The following is a 26,508-nucleotide window of genomic DNA, read 5'->3' as shown; positions in this document are numbered from 1 at the left end:
GTGACATACGTTGCATTACGAGAACAAATATAACATTATGTACAAACTTGTAACAGTTTACATAAATAATTTGCAATGTAAATGAAAAAAAAAAAAGATACCTGTGCATCTTGGCTAGGATATTGATAATGATGGATATTCAGGTCCACTTGAGAACGACGCGCTGGGTTTTGTACATACATATGGGTAATGGTTTATTACCAATCCATGTAACCAGGAACACAATCCCAAGGTTGCCGTACCGGTGTACTCCTCCTCCGATCAGATAACACATAGTTGTCCCATGCCTCCCAAATGATGTCCAAGTATGAATACATAACATTGTAGCGTGGAGCTGTGGCTCCTCGAGAAGCACGCATAGGGCCAAGTGGTGGATTACGGATTGTCTGCACTCTGCCAAACTGTCTCAACACTCTATCAGGGTGATATGGTTCAACTACTTCCAAACACATTAGGCAACCGTGGTAGAACGTAACTGGATGACATGGATGAACATCTCTGCAACTCTGGTACGGGTCCCAAATAACCTACAAACAATAAAAACTGTAAGATATGACAACTGTAAATTTTGTATGGCATAGAGTTTCAAATTTTGAAGGACTTTTTAACTTACATCATGTACACCCAACCTATCAAGCTCCTCTCGAAAAGCCTGCAACTGTGTCTCTTAGGGATGGCAATTTGAACCCGGCCCGACGGGGACCCGACCCCCCGTCCCCGATAAGAGTGGTTTTTCCTCGAAAAATACCCCCGACGGGCCGGGGATGGTATTCAAAAATAAATCCCCGGTGACATTCGGGTCGGGGACGGTGATACATATTTTATCCCCGGCCCAGCCTCAGTTTAGCCCCGATTTATATTATATATATATATATATATGTTTAGGGTTTGGTTTTGAACAGCAGCTCCACTTTCTTTAAATATTATATATATATATATTATATATGTTTAGGATGGTCTTACACTGTAATGGTTTTGAACAGCAGCTCCACTCTCTCTCTCTCTCTTCTCTTCTCTCACTCTCTCTCCTCTCCACACAGACGCAGTCGGAGTCCAGGCCACCACCGCCTCCTCCTCCTCCAGGCCACCACCGCCTCCTCCTCCATCGCCTCTTCCTCCTTTTCCGTATCCGAAGTCGTCGACTCGATCCTCCGACACCGTTGCCTCTTCCGACGCCACTACCTCCTTCGATCGAGCATGATGGAGTCAGATGCTCTCAGATCTTTCTGTTAAAAAAATTTTGTGATCTTTGTGCAAATGGATTTTCGCCTATTGTGTGAGTTTGTTTTGTTTTGTGTTTTTTAGGTGAATCTTTTGTTTAACTGGCATGTGGGTTTGTTTTTATTCTCAATCTAAGACTCAATTCTGTGTCTTAGATGCTTGGATCCTATGAATCTTAGATAAGATTTGAAGTTGTAGTTGATTTCTGAGAGTGAATATGTTTGATTTTGATGCACTTTGTTTTTGGTTTTGATGTGATGATGAGGGTTTAGTTGATCTTTATGTTGTTGTTGTTGATCTTTCTGTGTATGTTGTTGAAAATATATGTGTGATGTTATTGAAAAAAATTTAGGCCGGGGAATTTTCGGGGTCAGGGAAACCCGATCCCCGATCGGGGGCGGGGGTGGGGAGAGTGATAGGTTTCCCGTCGGGGATCGGGGCCGGGGACGGGGCCATGTTCACCATCGGGGATCGGGGACAGGGAGTGTGATCCCCGGCCCCGCCCCGCCCCATTGCCATTCCTAGTGTCTCTTCACCAGACTCTTTCCGAGAAGTCCAACGGTAAACATGTGGCATGTCTCGAGTGTAATTCATATTCAAGTGTAGTCGGAATCCATGAAAGTGCTCATAAATCCATCCCTCAATGAGTGTCATGTAACCGGCTATTTGTTTCACGCCGGACTTGCTAGCATACCCCATCTGTCTTTATAAGTATGCCAATGCAGCAGCACCCCAAGCATATGAAGATACAGTCGTCAAATCGAATAACAAACTCAAATAAACAATGGGGACCCTACTACAAGTCTTGTCACTGAAAAGTGTACAACCCAACAAAAATAGTAAGTATGATCTACTTGCACATGCAATTCTTTCCATTGAATCATTGTCTGTGATATTATGAAAGTGTGCCCTCAACCACTCAAGCCTCACTGAATTGCCTTCAGCACTACATATCTCATGTCTGACGTCTTACTCATCAATTTCCAAGATATTAACTACTAATGCAATGGCCTGCCTTTCTGACAACTTACGCACACTAATAGGTTTGCCTACAATAAGAAGCCCTAGGATAGTGGCGGCATCGTCCAATGTGATAGTCATCTTTCCAATAGTCAAATGGAAGGTGTTTGTTTCCGGTTGCCATCTCTCAACAAAACTAGACACTACAATTTTATTGACAAAGCGGTACGTGCAATGAGCTAATTGTGCAAGTCCTGACATCTCTACAATGTTTACAAATGTAACGTTGTTTCCTTGTTCCCACCACGGCCACGAACGAATCTTAGATGAGTGATTATGACACTTTAAGGGCCCTCTTTCATCAGCACCATTCTAAATAGCTGAGGCAACATGACTTTTAAAACTTTTAAGGATTAATGGATCAGTTGGACCTCCTGGAAATGGCTGAGTAAGGATATCTTCATCAACAATGTCAGCATCATCACCAGTAGGGTCATCATCCATAGCAATATCATCCATAACCGGTGCACCATGTAAAGGATCATCATCCATGGCAATGTGCATGTCATCATCATGCACTCGAGCACATCTACGTCCACGTCCACGTCTCTCTAATTCACGGAGTCTTCTATTCGAAGCTATTACTGACCGACGTTCACCAGGACCGACATCCATCTGCATAAGAAAAGTTGTTCTTATCAACCCAATATAATGAAACATAATAAGCACTCCCATAAAAGGATCACATCAATGCAGGTAATAAGTAGCCTAACCATGCTACCTTAATGAAATCTAATACGCAGTTATAGACCATTAAATTCACAATTTGGATGATGTGAAATTAACAAAATAAGTTAAATACATAACCCTACTACTTATGAAAGATTTAGACTAGGATTTGTTGAAAAATTACAATGTAAACATGGATATAGTAAAACTATTTGTATTCTATACAAACCATTCACCAATTAGTTTGGTTGATGTTCACAACATGTGAAAAACAGATTAACTTCATTTTGGCCAATTTACCAAGGCAACATGGTCATTAATCAATACTAACATCATTTTTCAAACAATCAAAGGACTGGCCATCACTTGTCTTTGTACATGCCATTGATTGTAAACTTGTTATAGCTGTAAGCATACAACCAAAGACCAAATTTGGCACCAATTTCAATGCTTTGAAATGACAAACCCCAAAGGCAAAATAACTCAAGCTTTAATACTCTATATAATGCAATTGTTTTGTTCAGCTATTTAGCTAACAAAATTTATGAACATCCAACTACTAAGCTAACAATATCATGTGGAAATATCAATACTGCACATATTTTTGTTTCTATTGTTATGCATTTAATTTCAGGAAAAAAAATAAATACATAAGCATACCCATAAAATAAAATTTTTGGAAAAGAACCTAAAATAAAACAAATATTGGTGGCCTATGTAACCTGGTTCTATATCATATATTTAAAAAAATAAAAATAAATAAAACCATTCAGAACTTCAGGACCGAACATACACAAATATTTCTATAATTAAGTACCGAAGTCATTACATTTATTCGGCATAAAAGAACCGAAAACATAGAATAGATTCAGAAATCAAAGTGTGAAATTATATATTTTTTTCAGAACTAATTAGACGAAATTATACATAATATTCGCTTACCAAGTTTCGAATGAAACACACAGATTCGGCAACTCAGTGCCGAGATCTACACAGCACATCCAGCTACGGAAAAATCACACTTTTATGCCAATGGAGTGAAGAGATATCCAAAAATTGTCAATGTAATAATAAAATGATAAATGTAATAATAAAATTAAAAGATTTCTTACCTTAAACAAGGTTTTCAACATTGTTTAGTAGATATTCAATGGAACTCTTGAAATCTTCAATGGAGCTGAGGAAAGTGAATTTTTTTTTTTTTTTTTTTCCTTTGTTTCCTATTTGAACGAACTTCTTCCTGTTTAAACCAAGCCACTTTGGTGGGTGGAAGTAGAAATGCAAATTGAGATAAATTGAAGTGTCTGTATTTGAGGGTCAAGTGTGTGTACATGTTATGAGTGAAGGATTTATTTGTAATTTTAAGAATGTGAATTGAAATAATTACTTAATAATTAAATTAATAAAAATGTGCATTGAGAAGAGAGATTTGTCCAGAATTTATTAAGTGGGTGAAAATAAAATTTTCCATTGAATCATGATTATTTTTTAAGAAAAAAACAAAAAGATGACGTGAATTGAAAAATAAAAATAAAAAGTAAATAATAATTAAAAAAAGTGGTAAGCAAATAGGGAAGGTTGCTGAACAGAGTTTCCAGTCTCCATGTGAGGCCCGCTTCACTTTTCCTTTCGCTGAAGGTGTGCTTACTTTGGCTTCGTCTTCTTCTTCTTTTTCGTTTTTTTTTCTTCTTTAAATCTGCGTGCGTATTCTACAAAATCAACCAAGTACTCTTTTTTCTCTCTCTCTATATCATCAATCTTACAGGTTAGGGAAGCAATATTGGTAGTGGTAAGAGTAGAAGAGAGTGAATAGAAAGCAAATATGGAAGAGAAAGGAGTGAAGTCGTCGTCGTCTTCATCGATGATCTTCGAAGACATGAAGAGAATTGAAGAGCTTTTCAGCAAAGATGATGATGCAAAAGTTTACTCTCAAATTGCCCTTGGATCTCATCCACCTTCCTTCTTCTCCGATGTCGCTCTTCAGGTATCAATAACCCCCCTTACCTCTCCTCTCCGATCTTACCTTTCCCCTTTCAAAAATCGCCTCTCTCTCTCTCTCTCTCTCTCTCTCTCTCGATTAGTATTATAATTATTATTGTTAGTAGGGTTAATTACACAAATTTTACTCTTTAGTTTCTATGGTTTAAATTGAACAATTTGGTCCATACTTCATAGTAGTTTTAATTTGTTTAAAATTAGTAATTTTGGGACACTTGGCCATCTCCAATGGATAGTTAAACAAAGCTTGTTAGGCATTTTAACCAATATAAGTCTAATTTTGAGTTCCAAGGACTAGCTATTTTACCATTTTTTTTTTTTTTGATGGCTACAATTGAAGAGCCCCAGAGGCTCTCCAAACAATTATGTATGTATATTTATGTCTTGGATTTAGGATTTTATATATTATATATACGTGTGTGTATGTAGTAATTTTATATGTTCTTTCAATTCTGTTTGATGAATTACAGAATAACTTATTTTGTATTTTGTATTTTTTTTTTCTCCTCATTCTACAGATTTTGTATGTTTGTTTGGGCAAATTTGTTATTATTGCAAATTTATATTAGTAAAATATCAACAATTAGTATTTTTAAAAGAGCATGGTTGGAGAACACAATAGCTAAAGTAATTAGGTAAAATAAAGAGTATACCTTTTTTTGTACTTTAGCTAGTGAAAAGTAGAGAGTGTGGTTGGAGTTGCTCTTAGTATATTCATGTAATAGAAGAAAGGACCAAATCGAAACTAGATAGAGACCAAGTTGTTCAAATTGAAATCATAACAAGTAAATTTGAGTCAAAACTAATTAACCCTTATTATTATTATTATTATTAATCTTTTAGTTGAATAATTTGGTACATACTTTAATACTAGTTATAATTTGTTTAAAATTAACAATTTTTTTTTTTTAAACATATACATGTAGTCAAATAGAAGAAAGAACTAAATTGAAATTGGATGGATAGAGATGAATTTGTCCAAATTGAAATAATAATAAGTAAAATGAAATTATAAGGGTGAAAAACTGTAATTAAACCTTATTATTATTATTATTATTTATTGTTGTAATTTTGCACTAGAATTAGGTTGCTAAATCAATTGAGAGTTCACATGTCTCTCTGGGATTTAAAAATGTAAAAATGTTCAAAATTGCTAGAGACCAAATGAATTACCAAATGTTCTATCTACTACTTACATGACATGACCCACACCCATGTGAGTACACAATGTGAGTATTGTGTAGATGAATTTTATACTCTTTTAACTGAAGAGGTACCCAATTCTTACAGTAAAGTTGTGTCGTCTTCAGATGCTCCATTTGAAACAGAGTTTAATGGCTATAAATGGGTTTTTAGAAATAATTTGAAACTTGATGGAAGTATAGATAAGTATAATACAAGACTAATAGCCAAATGATTCAAATTTCAAACAAAACAAAGACATATAGATTATTATGATACCCTATTCACCATTATCTAGGATAACTATCATTAGAGTTTTGGTAGCTCTATCTTCTATATATAATTTAGTGATTCATCAAATGGATGTCAAAATTGCATTTTTAAATGGAGACTAAGATGAAGAGATTTATATGAAGCAACTTGAAGGATTTGCGGTTAAGTGTCAAGAACATAAGGTATGTAAGTATGTTAAATCTTTGTATGGATTTAAACAAGCCCCTAAACAATGGCATGAAAAGTTTGATAGGGTTGTTCTAGAATATGGTTTCAAATCAATGTGCATGATAATTGTGTATATTACAAGGGGTAGTGAGTGAAGATGAATGTGTTATTTTGTTGTGTTTGTATGTTGATGATATTATTGTTTGGAACTAGTTTGGAGATAATAGACTATGTGAAGTTATCTAGGAAGATTGATATGAAGGATTTAGGGGAAGCAAATATATTTCTAGGAATGAAGATGAAAAAAAGGGCATCTAATGGGTATTACATTAAACCAATATGTTCTTCAAGAAAAGTTGCTGAAAAAGTTTAATTATTTTAATCTTAAACCTGCCTCAACTTCATATGATCCTAGTATGAATTTAAAGAAAAATAATGGTGAACCTATATTTCAACTTAAATATTCACAATTATTTGGGTCACTTCTTTATTTAGCTAATAGGACTAGGCCTGATATTGCATATTTTGTTGGAAGACTTAGTAGGTATGACCATAAACATAGTAAAGAGCACTACGTTGCATTTTCAAATACTTCAAGAGGAACTTTAGAGTGCTGTCCTTATTATCAATGATTTCCTTTATGTGGTTGAGAGGGGTGTTCATGGGTCGGTTTGGTTCGGTTTGGCACTAAATTTAGCATCAACCAAATCACAATCGGTTTTAAGTTTTTGGATTAGAACCAAACCAATCATGCACTAAAACCAACCCAAACCATCCCAATGTAGCGCAGATTGGTTTGGGTTGGAACCATGATTCCACTATATTAAAAATAAATGAGTTAATCAATAATAAATAATTAAAATAAACAAATCTTTATCATTTAAATATAGTACAAACAAAGAGCAAAATATTGTTTAATACAAGTCAATACAAATTAAATCAAACTCAAGCTTAAACTAAACAATACATATTAAATCAACTGCGAAATCTAACTCAAACTTCTATTACTTCGTTCACTTAATAATTCTTGTATAATGAAAGTTATTAGGTGTAATCAAGTCCATTGTAATAGTTCAATTAGGTGAAGACAAGTCCATATAAATAAAATTTTAACATATATATATATAAATAGGTACGGTTTTTGGATTGGTTCGGTTTAGGCCTTGCCTAGCCTAAACCGAAGACCAGCCCAATTCTATCGGTTTGATGATTTGAATACCCAGAACCAAACCAACCCAACCCAATCCAAAGAGGTCAATTTGGTTCAATTCTTTGGTTTACTAGGTAATTTGAACAGCCCTAGTGGTTGATGTTTATGGTGTTGCAGATTAGATAATTGATAGTTAGGATATAAATCCCACTATTGGGTATATATTTATGTTTGAAGATGCAACTATTTCTTGGGGTTATAAGATATGATGATCATTTCTAGAAGTACAATGGAATCAAAACTTCTAGCTTTAGATAGCACCTGTGTTGAAGCTGAATGGATTATAATGTATTTCTTGATATTCTTTTTTGTTGCCACACCCTTACCTGCTATTTCGACACTGTGATAATGGAGTTGTGATAGAATTAACAAGGCAACAACATAACAGGAAAATGGACAGATATATACAAGTAAGATTTTTGTCAATTGGAATGCTGGTAAACAAGAATGTTGTTTCTTTAAACTTTGTGAAATAAAAAAGAACATTGATGATCAAGTGACCAAGGCTCTATGTAAGAGTGCAATCTTAGATTTGTTGGGAGGAAGGACCAAAGCCCACAAGGAATCACCTAAGGAAGTGACCCGACTTCTTTGATTGGTGATGCCATGAAGGAAGTTTAATGGGTAGATTCATATTCCCACGCTTTTTCTTTTCTTTTCTTTTCTTCTCTCTCTCTCTCTCTCTGTTTTTTTTTTGGGGGGGTTCTTTTTTTTTTCTTTTTTGATAACAAAAGAAAATATAATATTAAAAGAAGCAGCAGTACAAGGAGGAGAGAACAAGGAGTTGTCCAAAGATGATCAAAAAGAAAATAAAAAGTTTCACTACAAATCGTACACTGCCCTCAAATCTCTAGATATCAAAAATAGTGGTATCTTCCTAAAAGGAGAAGATACCGAAACCTAAATAGAGGCCAAACATATCTCCTGTTCATCCCTAAGACGTGAGTGCTGATGAAGTATGATGTTACTGAAGGGTTTGATCATAAATGAATCAGATGACATACTCTTGCAGGATATACACATCACCTATATCCTTCAAGGATTCAACTAAGAGTCATTGTGAGGCTGCGACTATGAGAATTGGGTTGTTCTGCAGTAACTCCCATGAGAATCCAGATCTAGCACACGACCGTTATTAGTGCTAACCCGCACCTAGTATATGTACCAATACTATATATGTGAAATGTTGAATTTTGGTCAAAGGGGGAGACTAAATGAAAAAGTTATGAAATTTGTGTGTAAATCGAGACTAAAGTACTGCCAGAAAAAAATAAATAAATAAATTTGATGTTGTTATTGCCGCAGTAGCTTTACCTTTTACCGAAGGATCCACGTAAGGCCATTTAAAGCAATTTGAATGGGATACCTTTTTTAGTAAAATAAATATATGTGCTAGGTGCTTGGACTCTGGACACTAAGGGTGCTTGCGGTTCAGGTTCGGTCGGGTGGCATCCCATCCGGCATCTGTCCAAAAGTAGGCAAATTGGAAAAAATAAATCCTCATCTGTCCGCTTAGTTGGCGGATGCAGATTGTGCAGATTATTGGAGTGGCGGATAGATGCGATTAGCTTGCCAGTTTAGACTTTGCAAATTTTCAACATTTTTTTAACTTATAATTCACTACTTTTTAGGCCTTATTTACGTCTAAAATTTGTATTCTTCATTATTTTTATAATAATAAAAATGAAGCCCTATATTTTAATTTTTTAACGAGTGAAACCAATATATTCTAACAAACACAAAAACTGATTACAAATTAGAACCGAGCACAATCTCATGATCAACATATTAGATAGTGAGGAAAGATTTAAAAAAACTGTTTAAGTGATTTAAAAAGACTCTCAACAATGTAGCCCAGCCAAAATAATAAGCAAAATGAAAACCCATCAAAGAAAAGTATGGAATGGTTTTCAACCCAGAAAAGTTTTTCTTTTCTGGGGTAAAGAAAATGAAAACCCATAAAAGAAAACGATTGAATGGGTCAACGCTAACACATTAACAAACAGATTGTTAATCCTAACAGATTAACAAACAACAATAGAAGAAGAAGAGGAGAAGTAATTACCGCCGCTCACTGCTGCTTGTCGATCCCTGCTTGCCGCTGCTCGTCGATCGGACTGATGGAGTGGAGGAGATGATGAAGATCTGCCTTGGGGTTTTTAGAGAGAGAGAGAGAAGTGAGAAAGGTTAGGGAAAATTTTGTTTTCTTTGTTGGGGGCTGCTGCCCACAAAGTCTGGAGAAGAAAAAAAATTAATACAGGTGGGTCAGGTTGGTGCGGCTCAGAGGCAGGCGATCCGCCACCCACACAAAAAGCATGATTTCACAACCACATCCACCCACCCAAAACCACACATCCGCCCAAAACCCTTCAGGTTAGGGCGGGTCGGGGCGGATGGATGAGCACCCCTACTGGACACATATCATAAACATAAATTGAATGTGCTCAATTAAATCATGTAAATGCCTTCCCTGCTCTTCATCCTCATCCTTTCATTCCCTTAAAAGCAAAGAAGATGAAGGAAATAGTCAATGATAATTAAATTAATAGAAATAAAATAAGCCAGTTCCTTCTTGTTGAAGCTACCTGCTCATGAATTGCTGTCTATATCTCTATACCCTATAAAATAATTATATACTCGCATGTTATCCAGGAGTTCAAGAATGGTTATCCAAGTGGTGGACTAGCAGATAGCCTTCTATGGTCTCAAAATATCACTTCCAAGCAGTCCAGCATCACAGCACCTCTTGATTCCCAGTCATCAATATGTGGTATGATAAAGTTTACATGGACATCTCTACATTTATGTGTGTGTGTGTGCACTCATATACGTGTCTATCTATACACGTGGTAAACAATCAAGTGTGGCAAACAACTTAGGTCTCACATCTTTTGTGTTGATAAGAAATTCACCGTACAGTTGGTTGTTCATAAGGATAATCCTCACTGCAAGGCTGGCCCTTCCCTTAGGTGAGCGACTTCTCTAAGGCTCCCAATTTTTTCTAGGCCCCAATTTTCATGCTCTTTAATATTTGTCAAAAGGCCTACAGAAAAATAAAAATTCTTCTTGTCTAAAAACCCGGTCAAATTTAAAAAATCTTCATTGTCCAAAGGCCTAAAAAAAATTTCTTGTCCAAATTCCAAGAAAAATAACAACCTCGTCCATAGGCCCCCAATAATAAAGACTGAATAAATTACTCCTTGTCCAAAGGCTGAACAAGGAAAAAAAAGAAAAAAAGAAAAAAAACTCTTCAGAAAGCCAACAAAATAAAAACCTTTTGTCCAAAGCGGTAAGTCCATCTTAATTACAAAAATACATATGTTAAGAAAATGAATCTTGTAAGTAAAAAATAAATAAATAAATACAATGTTAAAAATTAATTATATTATTTAAATTAAATATTTGATATTAAAAAAATCGCCCTTTAAGACTTCGCCCAAGGCCCTCAAGAATATTGAGCCAGCTCTGACCCTTACAAATCTGAATTAATATGAATATTTCTACATTTATAAGTGTATAGTATGTAGGTTTGTATGCATGCATACAGGTCATGGTATTAACAATCAAGAGTAATAAGCAACTTGGATCTGACATGTTCTTTCATGATAATAAGAATAAATGTATTCACCATGAAGTTGTTTGGTCATAGACATAGTCCTCAGGGAATTTGGTGTAATTACTTTTCTTTGTTGTTGTTTATGAACATGTGATTGGTTAGTCAGCAGTCCATATTCAACTACCAAACCGAAAGGCAGAGATAATCAAGCAACAGGAGCTACCAGTGGTTCCTCGCATGAGCAATCAGATGATGATGACCTAGAGACAGAAGCTGGTCCTTGTGAACAGAGCACTGACCCTACTATGGATGTAAAACGCATCAAAAGGTAGATTAATGTCTAAGAATCAGAGTATACAAATATGGGTTAGATCTTGAACAAGCCTACGTGGTCTTGTTTTTATTTTTGGTAAGTGCCTACATGATATTGTTTCTGTGGTTTCAGAATGGTTTCGAACAGGGAATCTGCTAGGCGCTCAAGAAGTAGAAAGCAAGCACAGCTGGCAGAACTTGAGCAGCAGGTAACCAATTTTTCCTATCATGTATCATTTGAATAGGCTAAAGTTGTGCTTAATGCTCCATTTGGATGCTAAAAGGACAGTGGAATTGAGAGGGGAAATTGGAATTGATCTTAAATTTATTTGGTCTTGGACGCTTTTTGGTAAAATCTATATTTTTCTTGTTTATCTATGCTCTTGCAAACCACATGGAGCATGGCTGCGAATTAGAATGAGTTTTTAGATTGAAAAGTTTTGCTTCAACTTCAAATTTGTAGAGGATTTTTTTTTCCCCTTTAATTAGTTTCATGGACACAACGATGCTGTAGTTTTGAGTTCCTTCAAGTTTCTTTTGGATCATTGATTTTTTCTCTTAGGTTGACCAACTGCGAGGAGATAATGCAGCTTTGTTTAAGCAACTTACGGATGCTACTCAACAATTTAAAGATGCTACCACCAATAATCGAGTGCTTAAGTCAGATGTAGAAGCTTTGAGAGCCAAGGTATCGTGGTTTCCCCTCTTCTTGCCACAAAAGGAAGGAATGGCATTGGATAATTAATATCTTCAAACTCATTGTTGCAAGTCCAACATAACATGGTTTTGTTTTAACAAATTAAAAAATTGGAAGATAATACAAGCAAAATCCTACATTTACTGGTGAATAAATAGTTCATTCATGGCTTTCATTCAACATTTACTGGTGAATATGATTAAAAACTACATTAATTGATTGGGGAAAAAAGCATTAGTGCGTTAAGCAATTAAGGAATATTACAAACGCTTCCACTTCAGTCTATTTGGCAAGTCTTTACATTCAACTGCTTTTCAAGGCTGGTGAAAAGTATTATGATCTCTCATGGATGTTGGACTGCTACTTCAGGTGAAGCTGGCTGAAGACATGGTTGCTAGGGGCTCGTTAACGTCTAGTTTGAGTCATCTTCTACAAAATCATTTGACCACTCCTCAGTCATTCAATAGTCAGAACATGTGCGGACTGGGTAATCTCTCACCAACTATCACTGTAGGTGGAGATGATGTCTCATATCCGGGAATGACAGTTTCTGGGAAAAATTCAACTCTTGGACTGGAAAATGCCGATGCCTTCAATGGCAGTGTCAAGAATGGAATTGTCAGTGAGACCACCAGCTGTGTGTCAGACAATTGGCTTTGGGAATCTCATGTACCTACTACAATGTCCAAATAGAAGTAATGTTCTGGAATTTGCCCCCGGTGCGTTCTTTTGTTGTTCTGCAGGGGCTGCTTTTCATTCTGTTCTTCCTTCTTTTTTCTTTTCCTCGTGGTTTTCTTCTTTGGGATTGTGGTTTAATCTGGGATAGTGTTATTTCCTTTTTATGTTGGACTCCTAAGTGGTTTGTGCACTACAAAGGCTTGTTTCTCAACCTCCCACACTTGAGAATTGTAGGCTGTTGGACTCTGTATTTGGAAAGGAACACCCAAGTAGGCATGACGAGCTTCCCCAACTCAACTTTTGGTAGACTTTTTGCATAAGATTATATGGCTTGAAAAATAAATAAATAAATAAATGGTCTGTGTGGATATAAAATTTGGAGGGCTGCTACTAGCACCTCAATTAACACACTTGGCTATTAAATTTTTTTATTACAATAATAATCTCAAATAAAATTATTAAAAAGAAAATAAATTATTTTGGGACACTTTATCTCACAATTAAACTCACCTGCTATTTAAATCATAACATTGGTTTTATAAATCATAACATTGGTTTTATAAGAGCATTCAACTTCATCACAATCAACACACTTCAGTACACTCAAAACTTATAAACCTCCAAAACCCTTCATGGCAACAAAGGCAATTATTCGGTAATACACATTTTTTTGGCAATGGCAATGAGTGAATTTTTTTTTGTGAATCCCAATACCATGAGACAAATGGAGCATCACAATATAAGCTTAGAGGAGATTCACATCTTGGATGATGATCGTATCCCGGTGGAGGTTGACCTTGTAATTATAAGTTTTTTCAAACAAAAAAAAATGGTGAAAACGGTTCAAATTTTTTTGGGTACTAAACTCCTGAATATATGCCAAAAAAAATGACAATAGAAGGCCAAATTAAAAGCATGAGTTTGGCAACATCTAATCGAACATTATTCATATGCTCTGTAACGCCTTGATATTTTAATCAATTTATAATTATTTTTATCAGTTTGGCATCAATCGTGTATTTTTATTTCCATTTCACAACAGATGTTGGCGTGAAATAAAGAAATAGATGGAGTCAATATGATGATAACAAAAATGCTTCTTTTTCTCCTTGAACTTCTCAAAAGATTATAAAGTTCACAATACAACACCACATTTTCAAGATACAATTAATAACACTTATGGTTCAAAGAGCTAGATAGATACAAATAAGATGTCCTAATGGTTTACAACTTTCCAGACATGGGTCTTGATTTCACAAAAATGGAATCATGTTCCCAAATACATAAGCTCAATAGCTACAACAATTAAACGTCTAAAATGAGCTTTCGTGCCCTATTACAAGTCTCCACCTTCTTGCCAACGGAGTAGGATTTTGTCATATTGACCTAAAATGTTATTTATGATAGGAATGAGTAAGATTGTTCAGTAAAAATACATTTAACAAAGTATATAAATATTTGATGCAAGTACGATCATACCTATGAATATCCTTCACTTTTATTCCAAAAACAAACCAATACCAAATAGAGGGTAATAAATGTGCACTAGAATCCCACAAGTATCAAACACGTATATAGAGATTTTATATGTTAATGTCCCAAATTTACTGGCTCAATACGGAAGCACGATTAGGCATCTAAAATAATCATTTTTCTAAATTTATCAGCAAGGGTTATTTGTGATGTTCTAAATAAATGTACTTTTTGACTTTTTGAACTAAAAAGTTGAAGAAAAAAATATGATTATTTGAGATAACTTTTTGACTTTTTATGAAAAAATATGTATTAAAAAATTGTATAATTTAGTGTATACGAGAAGAGAGAGAAGAATAGGCAGTATGCTGGGCAAAGCAGTGGGCAAACTAGCATATAGGATATGCTTGCCTCCTTTTCGGGTATTGAATTAGACGGTGATGTTCGGCCCGTGAGGCCAACTACGGGTTTCATTTTAGTAATCAGAACCGTTCAATATGTAGAACTCATCGAGTACTATATGCTTGTGAAAAATCACGTTGATCGAATATCGATAGCTATCTGATCGGATTAGTTTTTTGGCAACCATTAACTATAATACCATCTATTTTTTTATACAAAACTGATTTGATCATGTTGTTAGCGATATCCGATCAACGTGATTTTTTACAAGAATATAGTACTCGACGAGTTCTACTCATTGACGGTTCAGATTATAAAAACGGGACCCGTGATGGGCCCCCACAGGCCGAACAACACCGTCCTTAAGCTTGCCTCTACCAGTGTAATTTGTTCTCACCAAAGTCAGGTAAAGGCAACTCACGTCGTTGTACCTTTTTTGTGTAAAAATAATTTTTTTTATAATTTTTTTTTTGGTGAATAGTAATAACTTTTAAACTTTTTTAGTAACTTTTTGAATTTTTATCTTTTTTTTGAAGATGCCAAACTAAGCCCAAGTACAGAAGGACAATTGGGCACTTAGAAAACACTTTCCCACATTCGTCCGGCATCAAGCTCAAAACAGGGCAATTGGGCACATTAACTCCCTGCGCGGGTACCAACACAATACTCAACACATTTCCAAAACCGATTCTCTACTTAGATTACTATGCCATTTACCCCCTTTCCAATATTCCGATATTCATGATGATAAAATAATGTGAGCTAAAAATCATGAAATGCAAAGTGATGCATGAGTTCACAAATACAATAATTTTCCTAAAGTCCTTTTTTAATTTCATAAGAAATAAACATTTTAATCCATGGGAAAAAGGTATTACAATCTCATAGCTTTCAATAGCTTCCATAACCATCCATCATTTCAACACAATTTCCAAGATTCACATTATTTCAAGATTTCCAAATGTATCAACATATCATCAACTCAATTTCATCACAAGTGGCAATTTATTCTCAAATCCCACCTTTAAAATCAAAATCACAAATTAGGGTTTTCTAAAAATTTGGAGGGGTTTCTCATTTTCCTTCATCTATCAAAGGATCATCAACAAATGCCCACTTTTACACAAAACTTTCAAAATATTCAAAAATTTGAGTAATAACCTCATTTTTAAACATCAACACCTTTTTTTTATTAACAAAACCATCTATCTCATAAACCACTATATCTAAGAAAATACCACATACTCATTTCAAAATATCGATATACAAGGTTAAGGTATTTTTATCTCAAGAAGGAGAGAGAAGAGTTGAAGACCCAAACTTCGACGACCACAAAAACACGATTCGATCTGTTCCAAACATAGCCCTTGATATGTTCTACCTTTTCCCCTCAAGGATTAGGGATAGATTCTACCTCTAAGGAGATGAAACCCAAGCTTGAAGCTCTCAATAACTAAGTAAGAAGAAAGAGAGTAATGGTAAAGAGAGAAAGAGTGAGGAAAAAGTGAGAGAGAGTTTCTATTTATAATGGAGGGGTAAAATGGGTTATAGGGCCCAAGAATATATAAAATATAAAGTCAAAAATTTCAAAAAGTGGGGCCCAAACATGATTGAAATATCTTGGGTTTTCTGTCAAGTGTCTACACCTCAAAGAGCGGTATCGACACTCGCGTGCATGAGCACGAAGGAATAAGTTCACAACTGGTAAGGTGTCGACCCCACATTACCCATGTGTTGACACTTCCAAGCAGTGCGCACCTAAGTCTTTCTCAAACTAGACAGTGTCGACACCCACTAGAAAGAAAAATGCTTAACAAAAATAACAAGAAAGCAAATGTCGACCCCAGACTACCTCGGTGTTGACACCCAAAAATAGAATGTTGAGGAGAAGAGGAAGGAATGCAAGTATCGACACTCAGAAGCTCAGTGTCGACACTCAGATCAAATTTCTAAGGTTCTATATCATCTTTCTGACAGATTAATGCACAAATTAACGTTCTAATCAAGGTATGGATCGAATTTCTCACTCAACCAACATCAATATACACCAACCAAGAGATTTCAATAACAAAAGAATGGAATTAAATGCATTCCAAAGGCTTATAAATCACAAGCGTTACATGTTTGACACTTTGGATGTAACCTTAGTGCATACTAGTGTTTTGGTTATGTGATGAACTTTAGTTTTATTTGTTAATCAAACTGGTAGATGCATACTTATCTTTGTTTGTTAAACTTTGATGGGTCAAACCTGTTCACATACACAAGATGTTTTTATAATATTTGGTAATACAAGTCCAAACATGTACAAATTGTTCAGTAACATAGATTCGAACATGGGTAATTTGTTCGGCAACACAGGTCCAAACATAGCGGCTGAAAGATCAATGATAGAGAGAGGTCGGTAGTGAGAGATCAACTATGACAAAGATCGACGACAAAGAAATCAATGGCACAACTCTTTCAACTCTCTTGATAATGAGAAGAAAATTGGTGAGTTCAATTGTTAAGGATTTTAGGAGATGAAAGGTTTTTATAGGGGTATGCATTTTGGTGAGTGTAATGTTTTTTGAAAGATAATTTTGATATTATTTTGGGAGATTTTAGAAATTTTTAAGATTTCTAATTTTGTAAGTGTAGAGGGTCAGAAATTAATGTCAAAATTAAGTATGGACCTAAGTGCAGAGGTCGCCCTATTAGGCGACAGGGAATGATTAAAAGAGCATGGGCTAAAGCCTAAGGGAAGTGGGTCAATAGTGGGTCGGGATAGGTCCGACCTACAAAGGGTCTGAACAAACTCCATGAAGAAAAATGTCTAAGTCAAGTTCCAGAGGCAACACTTGTAGCGATCAAGTTACTGAGGCACTTTGTCTCAGCACCACCATTCATAGTATTGTCGGCGCCGCCATCTCAAGTATTGTTGGCGCCGCCATTTGAAGTTGCTGAGGGAAAGAGTAAACCGAAGCAACTAATTTGCAGATACAGCACTTGCAATGGCCAAGTTACAGAGGTACTTTGTCAGCACCGCTATCTCTAGTATTGTCGACGCCGCCATTTGAACTTGCCACAAGAAACAACCGTCACAACAACTACAACTACCACAACTAACTTGCGAAAGGAAGACTCCACCAAGGTGATAACAACCTTTGAGAGAAACTCTCCCTCCACAAGTAGAGTCTAATACTTGGCGCTGATAGCAGGCCCCAAGGCGTTACTAGCCTAGGGCTAATAGCAGGCCCCCAAAGTCATCATTAGCTCAGCGCTAATAGCAGGCCTCGACACTCACTAACTTGGCGCTGATAGTAGGCCCCAAAGCTTACTAGTTGGAGTTGATAGCAGGCCCAGAAAAACCAGTATACCGTGGTCACCTTGCAAAGAAGGAAGTAGGGTGTTGAATATAGAAATTAAAGTACATAGAATCTTTTTATTTTTAGTATTATGTATATAATCTGTGATTGTGTCAATCACTGATTTAGTATTGTTTCCTTAGTTATATCATTTCCTAAATTGTATCATAAATCTATTATATATACATGGCCTCTACCTCATTCATGGGTAAGCCAAATAATTATTTTCATTCTTTTTGGTATTAGAGTTAGGTTAAGTACCTAGTAATTTTGCTTTGCCGACAGGCGACAGCCTTGCCTTGGTCGTCCGCCAGACCTCAACCTATTCCACAGCCATATTTTCTTTCAGTATCACTTCATGGTGATCTCTTCCTCTATCCACTAGTTGATTCATATTCCAAATATTTCTATCATATTTTTCTTTTTACTTGTAATCCTTTTTTTTTTTTTTTTTTGTGTTTCTGTTCCACTTTGTCTTCCCTCTATTTTAACATCAAATAGGTTTCTATCTTCAAACCTATTTTAGTTTGAGGGGGGGTATTATACCTATATCATGGAGAGAATGGTGGTATACCATGTGAATCACCTAAGCCGCCCCATCTGGCGCACAACCCAAGTCGCCCCCTTGGCGCACCACCTAAGCCGTCTCCTTTGGCGCACAGCTAAAGCTTCCTCCTCTAGTGCAACACCAAAGCCGCTCCCTGGCGCATTTTCTAATAAGACGCCCCTTGGCACACTCAGTCATCTATTGCCATCATCATTTTGCACCATGTCATAAGTTATGTGCGTGCCACATTTGCTGGTTCAACATCTAATTCTCTACATTGGTTCAACATGACCCTTTTAAACTGTTTCGACACTGATTCCGGTTAGTCTCTACAACGGTCCGATATGACTCCTTAAACTGTCCCGATATTGATTCTGATTAGTTCCTACAATGGTCCGACATGACCCTATAAACTGTCCCGACATTGATTCTGGTCAGTTCCTACAATGATCCAGCATGACCATAAATTGTCCCGACATTAGTTCCGACCAATTTCTACAACGGTCTGGCATGACCATAAACTATCTCCCAGTATCAGCTCCAGGCTCTGATGTTAACCAGGGTCTTGTTGGCAGCCGACCAGGATGTTTCCTGGCCATAGATGTTTCGGCAACTCTTCTAGGGCAGTTCAATTGCTAATTTCTTTTTTCCCTTTCTATAGTGTGGTGCTAATGTATTAAGCACTTTTTGGCCTTTTTTATTTAGTGGACTCTCAGATTTGTTCGATAGCATTTATTTGGACTAGTTACTGAGTTTTTTTCGACTTAATCCAATTATCTATTGGCAAGCTGCAATTGTTGTATATTTTCACACCAGCTTGAGAGAGAATGTAAAATATAGAAATAAGAGTACATATAATCTTTTTATTTTTAGTATTATATATATAATCTGTGATTGTGTCAATCACTGATTTAGTATTGTTTCCTTATTTATATCGTTTCCTAAATTGTATATCATTTCCTAAATTGTATCATGAATCTATTATATATACATAGCTTCTACCTTATTCGTGAGTAAGCCAAATAATTCATTTCATTCTTTTGAGGAAAACCCGAGAGTAAGGGACTCCCTTTCCATTACCCAGGTCATGGACCTGCCTTGGTTGCATAGGCAGGACCAAGGAGTCTCCCTTGGGCTTGGTACTAAGACACATCATGGCTGATAGGAGGCTTAACTGTGGCTTTCGCCCTGGGAAGCTGAGGAGTTTGTGGTTAGGTGGCTAAAGGTAGAAGCATCAATGGGGTGAATACGAACATAGTTGATAGCAGGCTTTAAAGTTCTGAGAATGAATATCTTGGCTAAACTGAACTAAGAAGGTGAGTGTAGCGGTAAACATTACAAGCCGCAAGTGCACTTGCTGAGGTTCAAGTAGAGAAGACAAGTTGCAACGGCAAACATTTCCACCGCATGTGCACTTGCTGAGGCATCTATGCCAAACAGATAGTACATAGTAGATGCAGAGGGACACAGAGCACCTTTAGCCTGGTGGCCCAAGGCAAAATATTCCATGTGATTCTTAGGGACATATGTCCTCACTTTATTTAGCCACTTGGTATCCTTTGGTGCCAAGGAAAAGCCTATAAATTGGACCCATTTCCCAAGGTCCAAGAAGAGGATTTTTGGAAAACTTTGGGAGATGTTGTCCATTAGTGTACTGCTTTTCTCTTCTCCTTGAACTACTTGCTCCACCCTCACCTAACTACTCATTCTCCAACTTTTCCAAATTTTTGTTGAACCATCTCTCCCGCCACTCATTTCTCCTACAAACTTAGATTTGTTGGACTATTAACATAGTTTTGCATCTCTAATCACTCCCTTAATCGCTATTCACTTCGAACCCCCTACATTTCTAGTAACTCTAATGGGGAGGCTACTTTGTTGATGGTTCATACTCGCAGTGACTTTCACACTTCACTGAAAAAATAGCAGAAGGTGAAGTTCAGCAGCAACCACGGCAGTAAGGTTCTTCTAATAGCAGAGCAGCACATGCTGAAGACCACGACCACAGTGTTGTAGTGGAAATAGTATAGTCACTTTAGGATATATAGAGGGAGATCTTGACAGAATTACAAACTCTCACCGAAGCAATTATGACCATGGCATCCAGGCTAGCTCCAGCACAGGCATTTTCACCTGTAGCAGTCCCAAACCTAGCACCTTACCCACTCCGTGAGAATCAGGCTCTGATCCAGGTGCCTTCGGCGGTACCTCAAACGAATGACACAACTGCTGGTTCAACTACCCAGGAGCAGACTGGTCCTTACCAGCCCACTCACTTCGTCACTCTAGCCGACGTCTACGCTATGCTTGAGCAAGAGTGTAACAAAAAGCAGCTATCATCTCTTCTAGATCCAAATGTTAAGCCCTCATTTCCTCAGAAAATACTGGCTATGCCATATCTAACTGGGTATAAAGTGCCCACGTTTGTGAAGTTTGATGGAAAACAAGGTATGCTAGAGAACATGTGGTGAGGTTCATTGAAACCCATGGTGTCCATGGTAGTAATCACCCTCTGCGCCTTCGGGAGTTTTCCAAATCACTCACTAAAAGGGCCTACAACTAGTACGTGAACTTGGTGCCTAACTCAATTAAGAATTGAGAGGAGATGGTGAACAAGTTTCATACGAAGTTTTTTCAAGTCTAAGAAAAAGTCATAACCCTCACACTTAGGCGAGATGTCCAGAAGGAAGGCGAAAATATACTTGACTATGTAAAACGATTCCAGGACAAAGCCATTGACTGCCACAAACTAGTGCATGAAGCTCACGTAGTCAGCATATGTGTGGAGGGTGCCATAGGTAACGACAAACTTTTCTTGGTAAATCATAATCTATCTACTTTTTTAGCCTTGATTGAACCGGCTAGAAACCTCAGCACTACACCCTTTGCACAGATCTCGTAAAAGTCATTGCTACTCTCGCAGTAGTAGAGTTGTTGCGATAACCCCCATAGGAGGGAGCCGCTCGCTAGGAGAGACGTCATCTTCTCAGAAGATGAAGAGTTATGAGGACAGGAACCCTTATCCTTGCAATCTTGAAAACGTCAAAGCCTTAGTCAAAGAATGGATAGCTGATGGTGAACCTACTTTCTGATGTTCCCTGACCAAGAAGGATAAAGAGAGTCCAGATTATTACATATATCATAGAGCCACCACACACCCTACTAGGGACTGTTGGACTTTGAAAAGTATCTTCAAGAAAAAAAAGTTACTACGAATGTGTTGAAGTTCAAAGATGCGGGTAACTGTGATATGAGGAAAGACCCTTATCTTAACCACAAGGAGAAGGGAAAGAATGTACATATGATTGGGTATCTTGGGCTTGTGCATGATCAAGTGCACATGGCATCCTTATATGATGAGTTGGAGGAAATTGCAGCGGGCCAACTTTCTGAAGCAATACCTGCGGAGGGAAAACTCGCAGAGGATACCCATGGCCATGCCTTCCAAAACTTTGTCAAGTTTCGTACCTTCTTTGACGAACTGGGGCTGAGCCAAGCCACCAGGTTGGAGGCAACAAAGGCCCTCATCAACATCTCTGAAGTGTATCATACCAAGTTGCTAAGGCTAAGGAGTATGTGTCTCGGCGTATCCAGGAAGACTATAAGTCCATTACTTTTTCAGAGGCAGACAGAGCGTACCCATTCCCCCATAACCGCCCTTTCTTCGTCACAAGTTACATAAATGATGTAGAGTTCAAGCGCGTTTTCCTTTATAGGGGGCATCCATAAACATCATGACTACGAACACCTTTGCGAAGGTTAGTATTCCAAAGTTTAGGATAGTGTGCCAACCCATTACTATGACAGGCTTTGGTGGCGAGAAAAAAGTAACTAAGGGTTATGTTGAAGTGGACTTGGCAGTTAGTGAGATTCGCTCCACAACTAAGTTCCATATTATTGAGGCAGATACAAATTACCATATGATACTTGGCAGAGCTTGGATGCACCGATATGGGGCTATCCTATCAAGTTATCATTAATGTGTAAAGACAAAATTGGGCAAGAGAACAGTGACCATAAATGTGTCTGAAAAGCCATTTGGAGTAGAGGAGGCACACTACTTTGATGCAGTTTTCTTTATTGAGCTATCAACTGATGAAACCCCAAGGACTAGCAAAGTTGCGCGGGTAAAGTTTCCAAAGTGGAAAGACATTCGAGATACGAAGGCATCTCCAACAAGTAGTGGGCACAAGAGGAGTAGAAAGTCCACAAGTCCCTCGCCAAAGATTGTTAAAATCTGCGAGGACGGCAAGACTGTTTACTACTTGTGACGGTCTTGAGGGCCAGATTTCATACCCTGGGAGGATGACACCGAGAGGAATAAATGTACGGTGAACCGCCTTAAGAAGGATTGGTTAAGATCGGAAATAACTCTAGAATGCATGCAAGATAGGCCTAAGCTGCAATAAGAGGTACTTGCTGAGGTTGACCTCAGCAACATACCAAGGCAAAGCAAACCTTTGTTTATAAGTAATACAATGGCTCCAGCAGCTAAGGCATAGTTGGTAGCACTACTAAAGTAATATAGTGATGTCTTTCCTTGGACATATAATGAAATGTCTGGCCTTGACTCATTTCTTGTCACCCATCACCTTGACACCATTCCTAACTCCAGGCCATGCTAGAAAATACTATCCTGATCTTGAAACAAAGATTAAGGAAGAGGTAGAGAAGTTGCAAAGGACTAAGTTCATTGAGCCCATACAGCACCCAACTTGGTTAGCAAATATTGTGTCTGTGAAGAAAAAGAACGGCCAGATCAAGATCTGCGTGGACTTTCACGACCTGAACAAGGCCTATCCCAAAAACGAGTTTGTTGCCCCATGTCGATACCCTCGTCAATTCCACTGCAGGCCATCAGATGTTCTCCTTTATGGACGAATTCAATGGCTATAATTAGATAAAGATAACACTAGAAGATGCAAAAAAGACAGCATTCAAAACGCCCTTGGGAAATTTTTTCTACACGGTGATGCCCTTCGGTTTGAAAAATGCAAGGGAAACCTACCAATGGGCTATGACTGCAGTATTCCATGATATGCTACATCACGAGGTAGAAGTGTATGTAGACAATCTAGTGATAAAAAGTCTATTGAGGCGGACCGACACCTCTGCGACTTGGAAAAAGTTTTTCAGCGCTGTCAAAATTTTTGCTTAAAGATGAACCCTCTCAAGTGTGCCTTCGGAGTTACTGCGGGAAAGTTTCTTGGTTTCCTAGTACACCAATGTGGGATTGAAGCAGATAGAGATAAAATAAAGTCAATCCTGGAGATACCACCGCCACACTCTCAAAAGGCCTTGAAGAAATTCATAAGCAAAGTGTCATACATTAGGAGGTTTATTTCAGCCCTTGCTGAAATAACCTTTTCCTTTGAGACACTGCTAAAAAGGAATCAAAAGTTTGAATGGTTGTAAGAACACCAACAGCCCTTTGATATGGTGAAGAAAACATTTACCTCACCACTTACCATGATTGCCTCACAACCCAGAAAGCCTCTGCTACTTTACCTTACCTCCACACCTCGGCCCATTAGAGTTTTACTTGTCCAAGACATAGATGGTACTGAAAAGCCAGTCTATTACATCACTTAAAAAGTCAATGGTGGGTATACCCCGATTGAGAGACATTGTTTGGCCTTAATCTTCACAGTGCAGAAGTTGTACCACTATTTTTTGGCACATCCGATCCAGGTTATGACCAAGAGTGATCCAATCCAACTTATTAAGCAAGCCTATTCTAACTAGAAGAATGGCGAGATGGATGTTGGCTCTAGCAAAGTATGACATCACGTGCATTACACCAAGGGCTATCAAGAGCTAAGCACTTGCAGATCTACTAGCACAATTCCCATCTAGCAAACATGAACTTGCAAAAGTAACTCTACCTAGTGAGGTTCACGTCTCAGCAGTAGAAGTTGAGGCTTACTCAGACTTGAAATTTGATGGAGCCTCCAGGGCTGGCAAATGTGGTGCTGGCATAACATTAATGAGTCAAGATGGACAGAAGTTTCACTTATCATACAAGCTTGACTTTGAATGTTCGGATAACGAGGCTGAGTATGAAGCCCTAATGTTGGGCCTAATTGCTGCTCAAAAGAAAAGCCTCCGCAAGTTAAAAATTTAGGGTGACTCTAAGCTGATCGTAAAGCAAACACTTGGTGATTTTGCCTTGAAGGAGCCTTTTTTGGCCCCATACCACACTATAGTTCAGAATTTGCTTGCCCAGTTTGATGATGTCCAAATCCAACATACCCATTGAACACACAACCGTTTTTCCGACACCTTGGCTATACTGGAGGGCAAAAGTGGATATACCTGATGATAGTATAGCCATTATCATCGAGAAAGAAACAACACCAATAGTATTAGCTTAAGGACATACAAAGCAAGATGCTGAGGGGTAGAAAGACATAATTCAACAGCTGAAAACATGCCAAGGAGCTATCAGACCAGCAGAACTTGCACCATTCCTGCTCCTCAGAGGAGAGTTATGTTTTTGTGGCCCCAACAATCTGTTAGCAAGATGCGTCGACAAGCAAAAAGTAACTTACAGACTTAAGCAGACCCATGCTAAGTCCTGTGGAGACGGAAATATAAGTCTACACCAACGGATATAAAGGCAAGATTATTACTGACCAGAGATGGAAAAGGATAACACTGAGTTGCAGAGGCAATGTGCAAAGTGCCAATCCTACCCTAAAGAAGAAGAAGCTCATTTCTTAAGCAATGCCTGAGAACAGAGCCAATGCAATCAGAGTTAAGAGGTGGGCCCTCCGTTTCTTCTTTGACCAAGGAAAGCTGTATCGCAAAAGTTTCGAAGTGGCACCCTTAGCATGTCTGTCCAAGGATGAGGCAAATGAAGTCCTGAAATAAGCCCACAAAGTAGAGCATCGAAGAGGACAGCAACTACATGAGCACCTTATTCACCTCAGCCACTACTGGTTGAAAATAAAAGAGGATGCTAAGAACTTTGTGAGGAGGTGCCAGTCTTATAAAAAAAATTGGGAATCTGATACATACGCCGACAATTGAGCTGCACAATGTCAAGACATCCTGCCTGTTCCATACTTGGGCATTCGACTTGATAGGCCCTATAGCACAACAGTCCAAAGGCTACCGATGGATACTTGCAACGGCTTAAATCAACACCAAGTGGGTATAGGCCATACTAATGAGAAAGACGAATGGTGCGATAGTGGCCAACTTCATCAAAGAAAACATCATTTGTAGGTTTGGTATACCTAAAGTGGTGTTATTCGACAATGGAACTCCATTTGTAAACCGCCATGTGGGAAGGCTGCTGGACACTTATCGAATCAAGCACCACAAGTCCACTCTATACTACCCCCAAGGGAATGGCTAAGCAGAGGCAACTATCAAAACCCTTATCTGAATATTGAGCAAAAAGATGGATGAAGCTGGAGGACTCCCTTTGCATTACCCAGGTCATGGACCTGCCTTGGTTGCACAAGTAGGATCAAAGAAGCCCCCTTGGGCTTGGTACTAAGGCACAACATGGTTGATAGGAAGCTTAGTTGTGGCCTTCACCCTGGGAAGCTGAGAAGTTTGTGGTTAGATGGTTAAAGGTAGAGGTATTGCTAAAGTGAACACGAACATAGCTGATAGCAGGCTATGAAGTCTTAAGAATGCATGTCTTGGCTAAACTGAACTGAGAAGGCCAAGTGCAACTGCAAATATTACTGCCGCAAGTGGACTCGTTGAGGTTTAAGCTGAGAAGGCAAGTTGCCGCGACAA

At 37.8% G+C, this 26,508-nt stretch overlaps 1 protein-coding gene across 2 annotated transcripts; it reads left to right on the top strand.

The window, feature by feature from the left end:
• Positions 1 to 4,431: 4,431 nt before the first annotated feature.
• Positions 4,432 to 13,195, top strand: BZIP9 (basic leucine zipper 9). Of its 2 annotated transcripts, XM_028223013.2 has the most exons (7): positions 4,432 to 4,548; positions 4,676 to 4,894; positions 10,394 to 10,511; positions 11,460 to 11,625; positions 11,743 to 11,818; positions 12,172 to 12,297; positions 12,676 to 13,195. In XM_028223013.2, the coding sequence occupies exons 2-7, from the start codon at positions 4,733 to 4,735 to the stop codon at positions 12,997 to 12,999; spliced, it is 972 nt and encodes a 323-aa protein (XP_028078814.2). In that variant the 5' UTR covers positions 4,432 to 4,548; positions 4,676 to 4,732; the 3' UTR covers positions 13,000 to 13,195. The 2 variants fall into 2 exon arrangements, with proteins under 2 accessions (XP_028078814.2, XP_082748336.1); XM_082892210.1 differs by lacking the exon at positions 4,432 to 4,548 and having other exon boundaries at positions 4,569 to 4,894.
• Positions 13,196 to 26,508: the final 13,313 nt, after the last annotated feature.

This window comes from Camellia sinensis, chromosome 10, assembly GCF_055761805.1.
Source record: "Camellia sinensis isolate YWXY chromosome 10, ASM5576180v1, whole genome shotgun sequence".
In the NCBI taxonomy this organism is placed as follows: Eukaryota; Viridiplantae; Streptophyta; class Magnoliopsida; order Ericales; family Theaceae; genus Camellia; species Camellia sinensis.
This window is presented reverse-complemented; position numbering and strand designations above follow the sequence as displayed.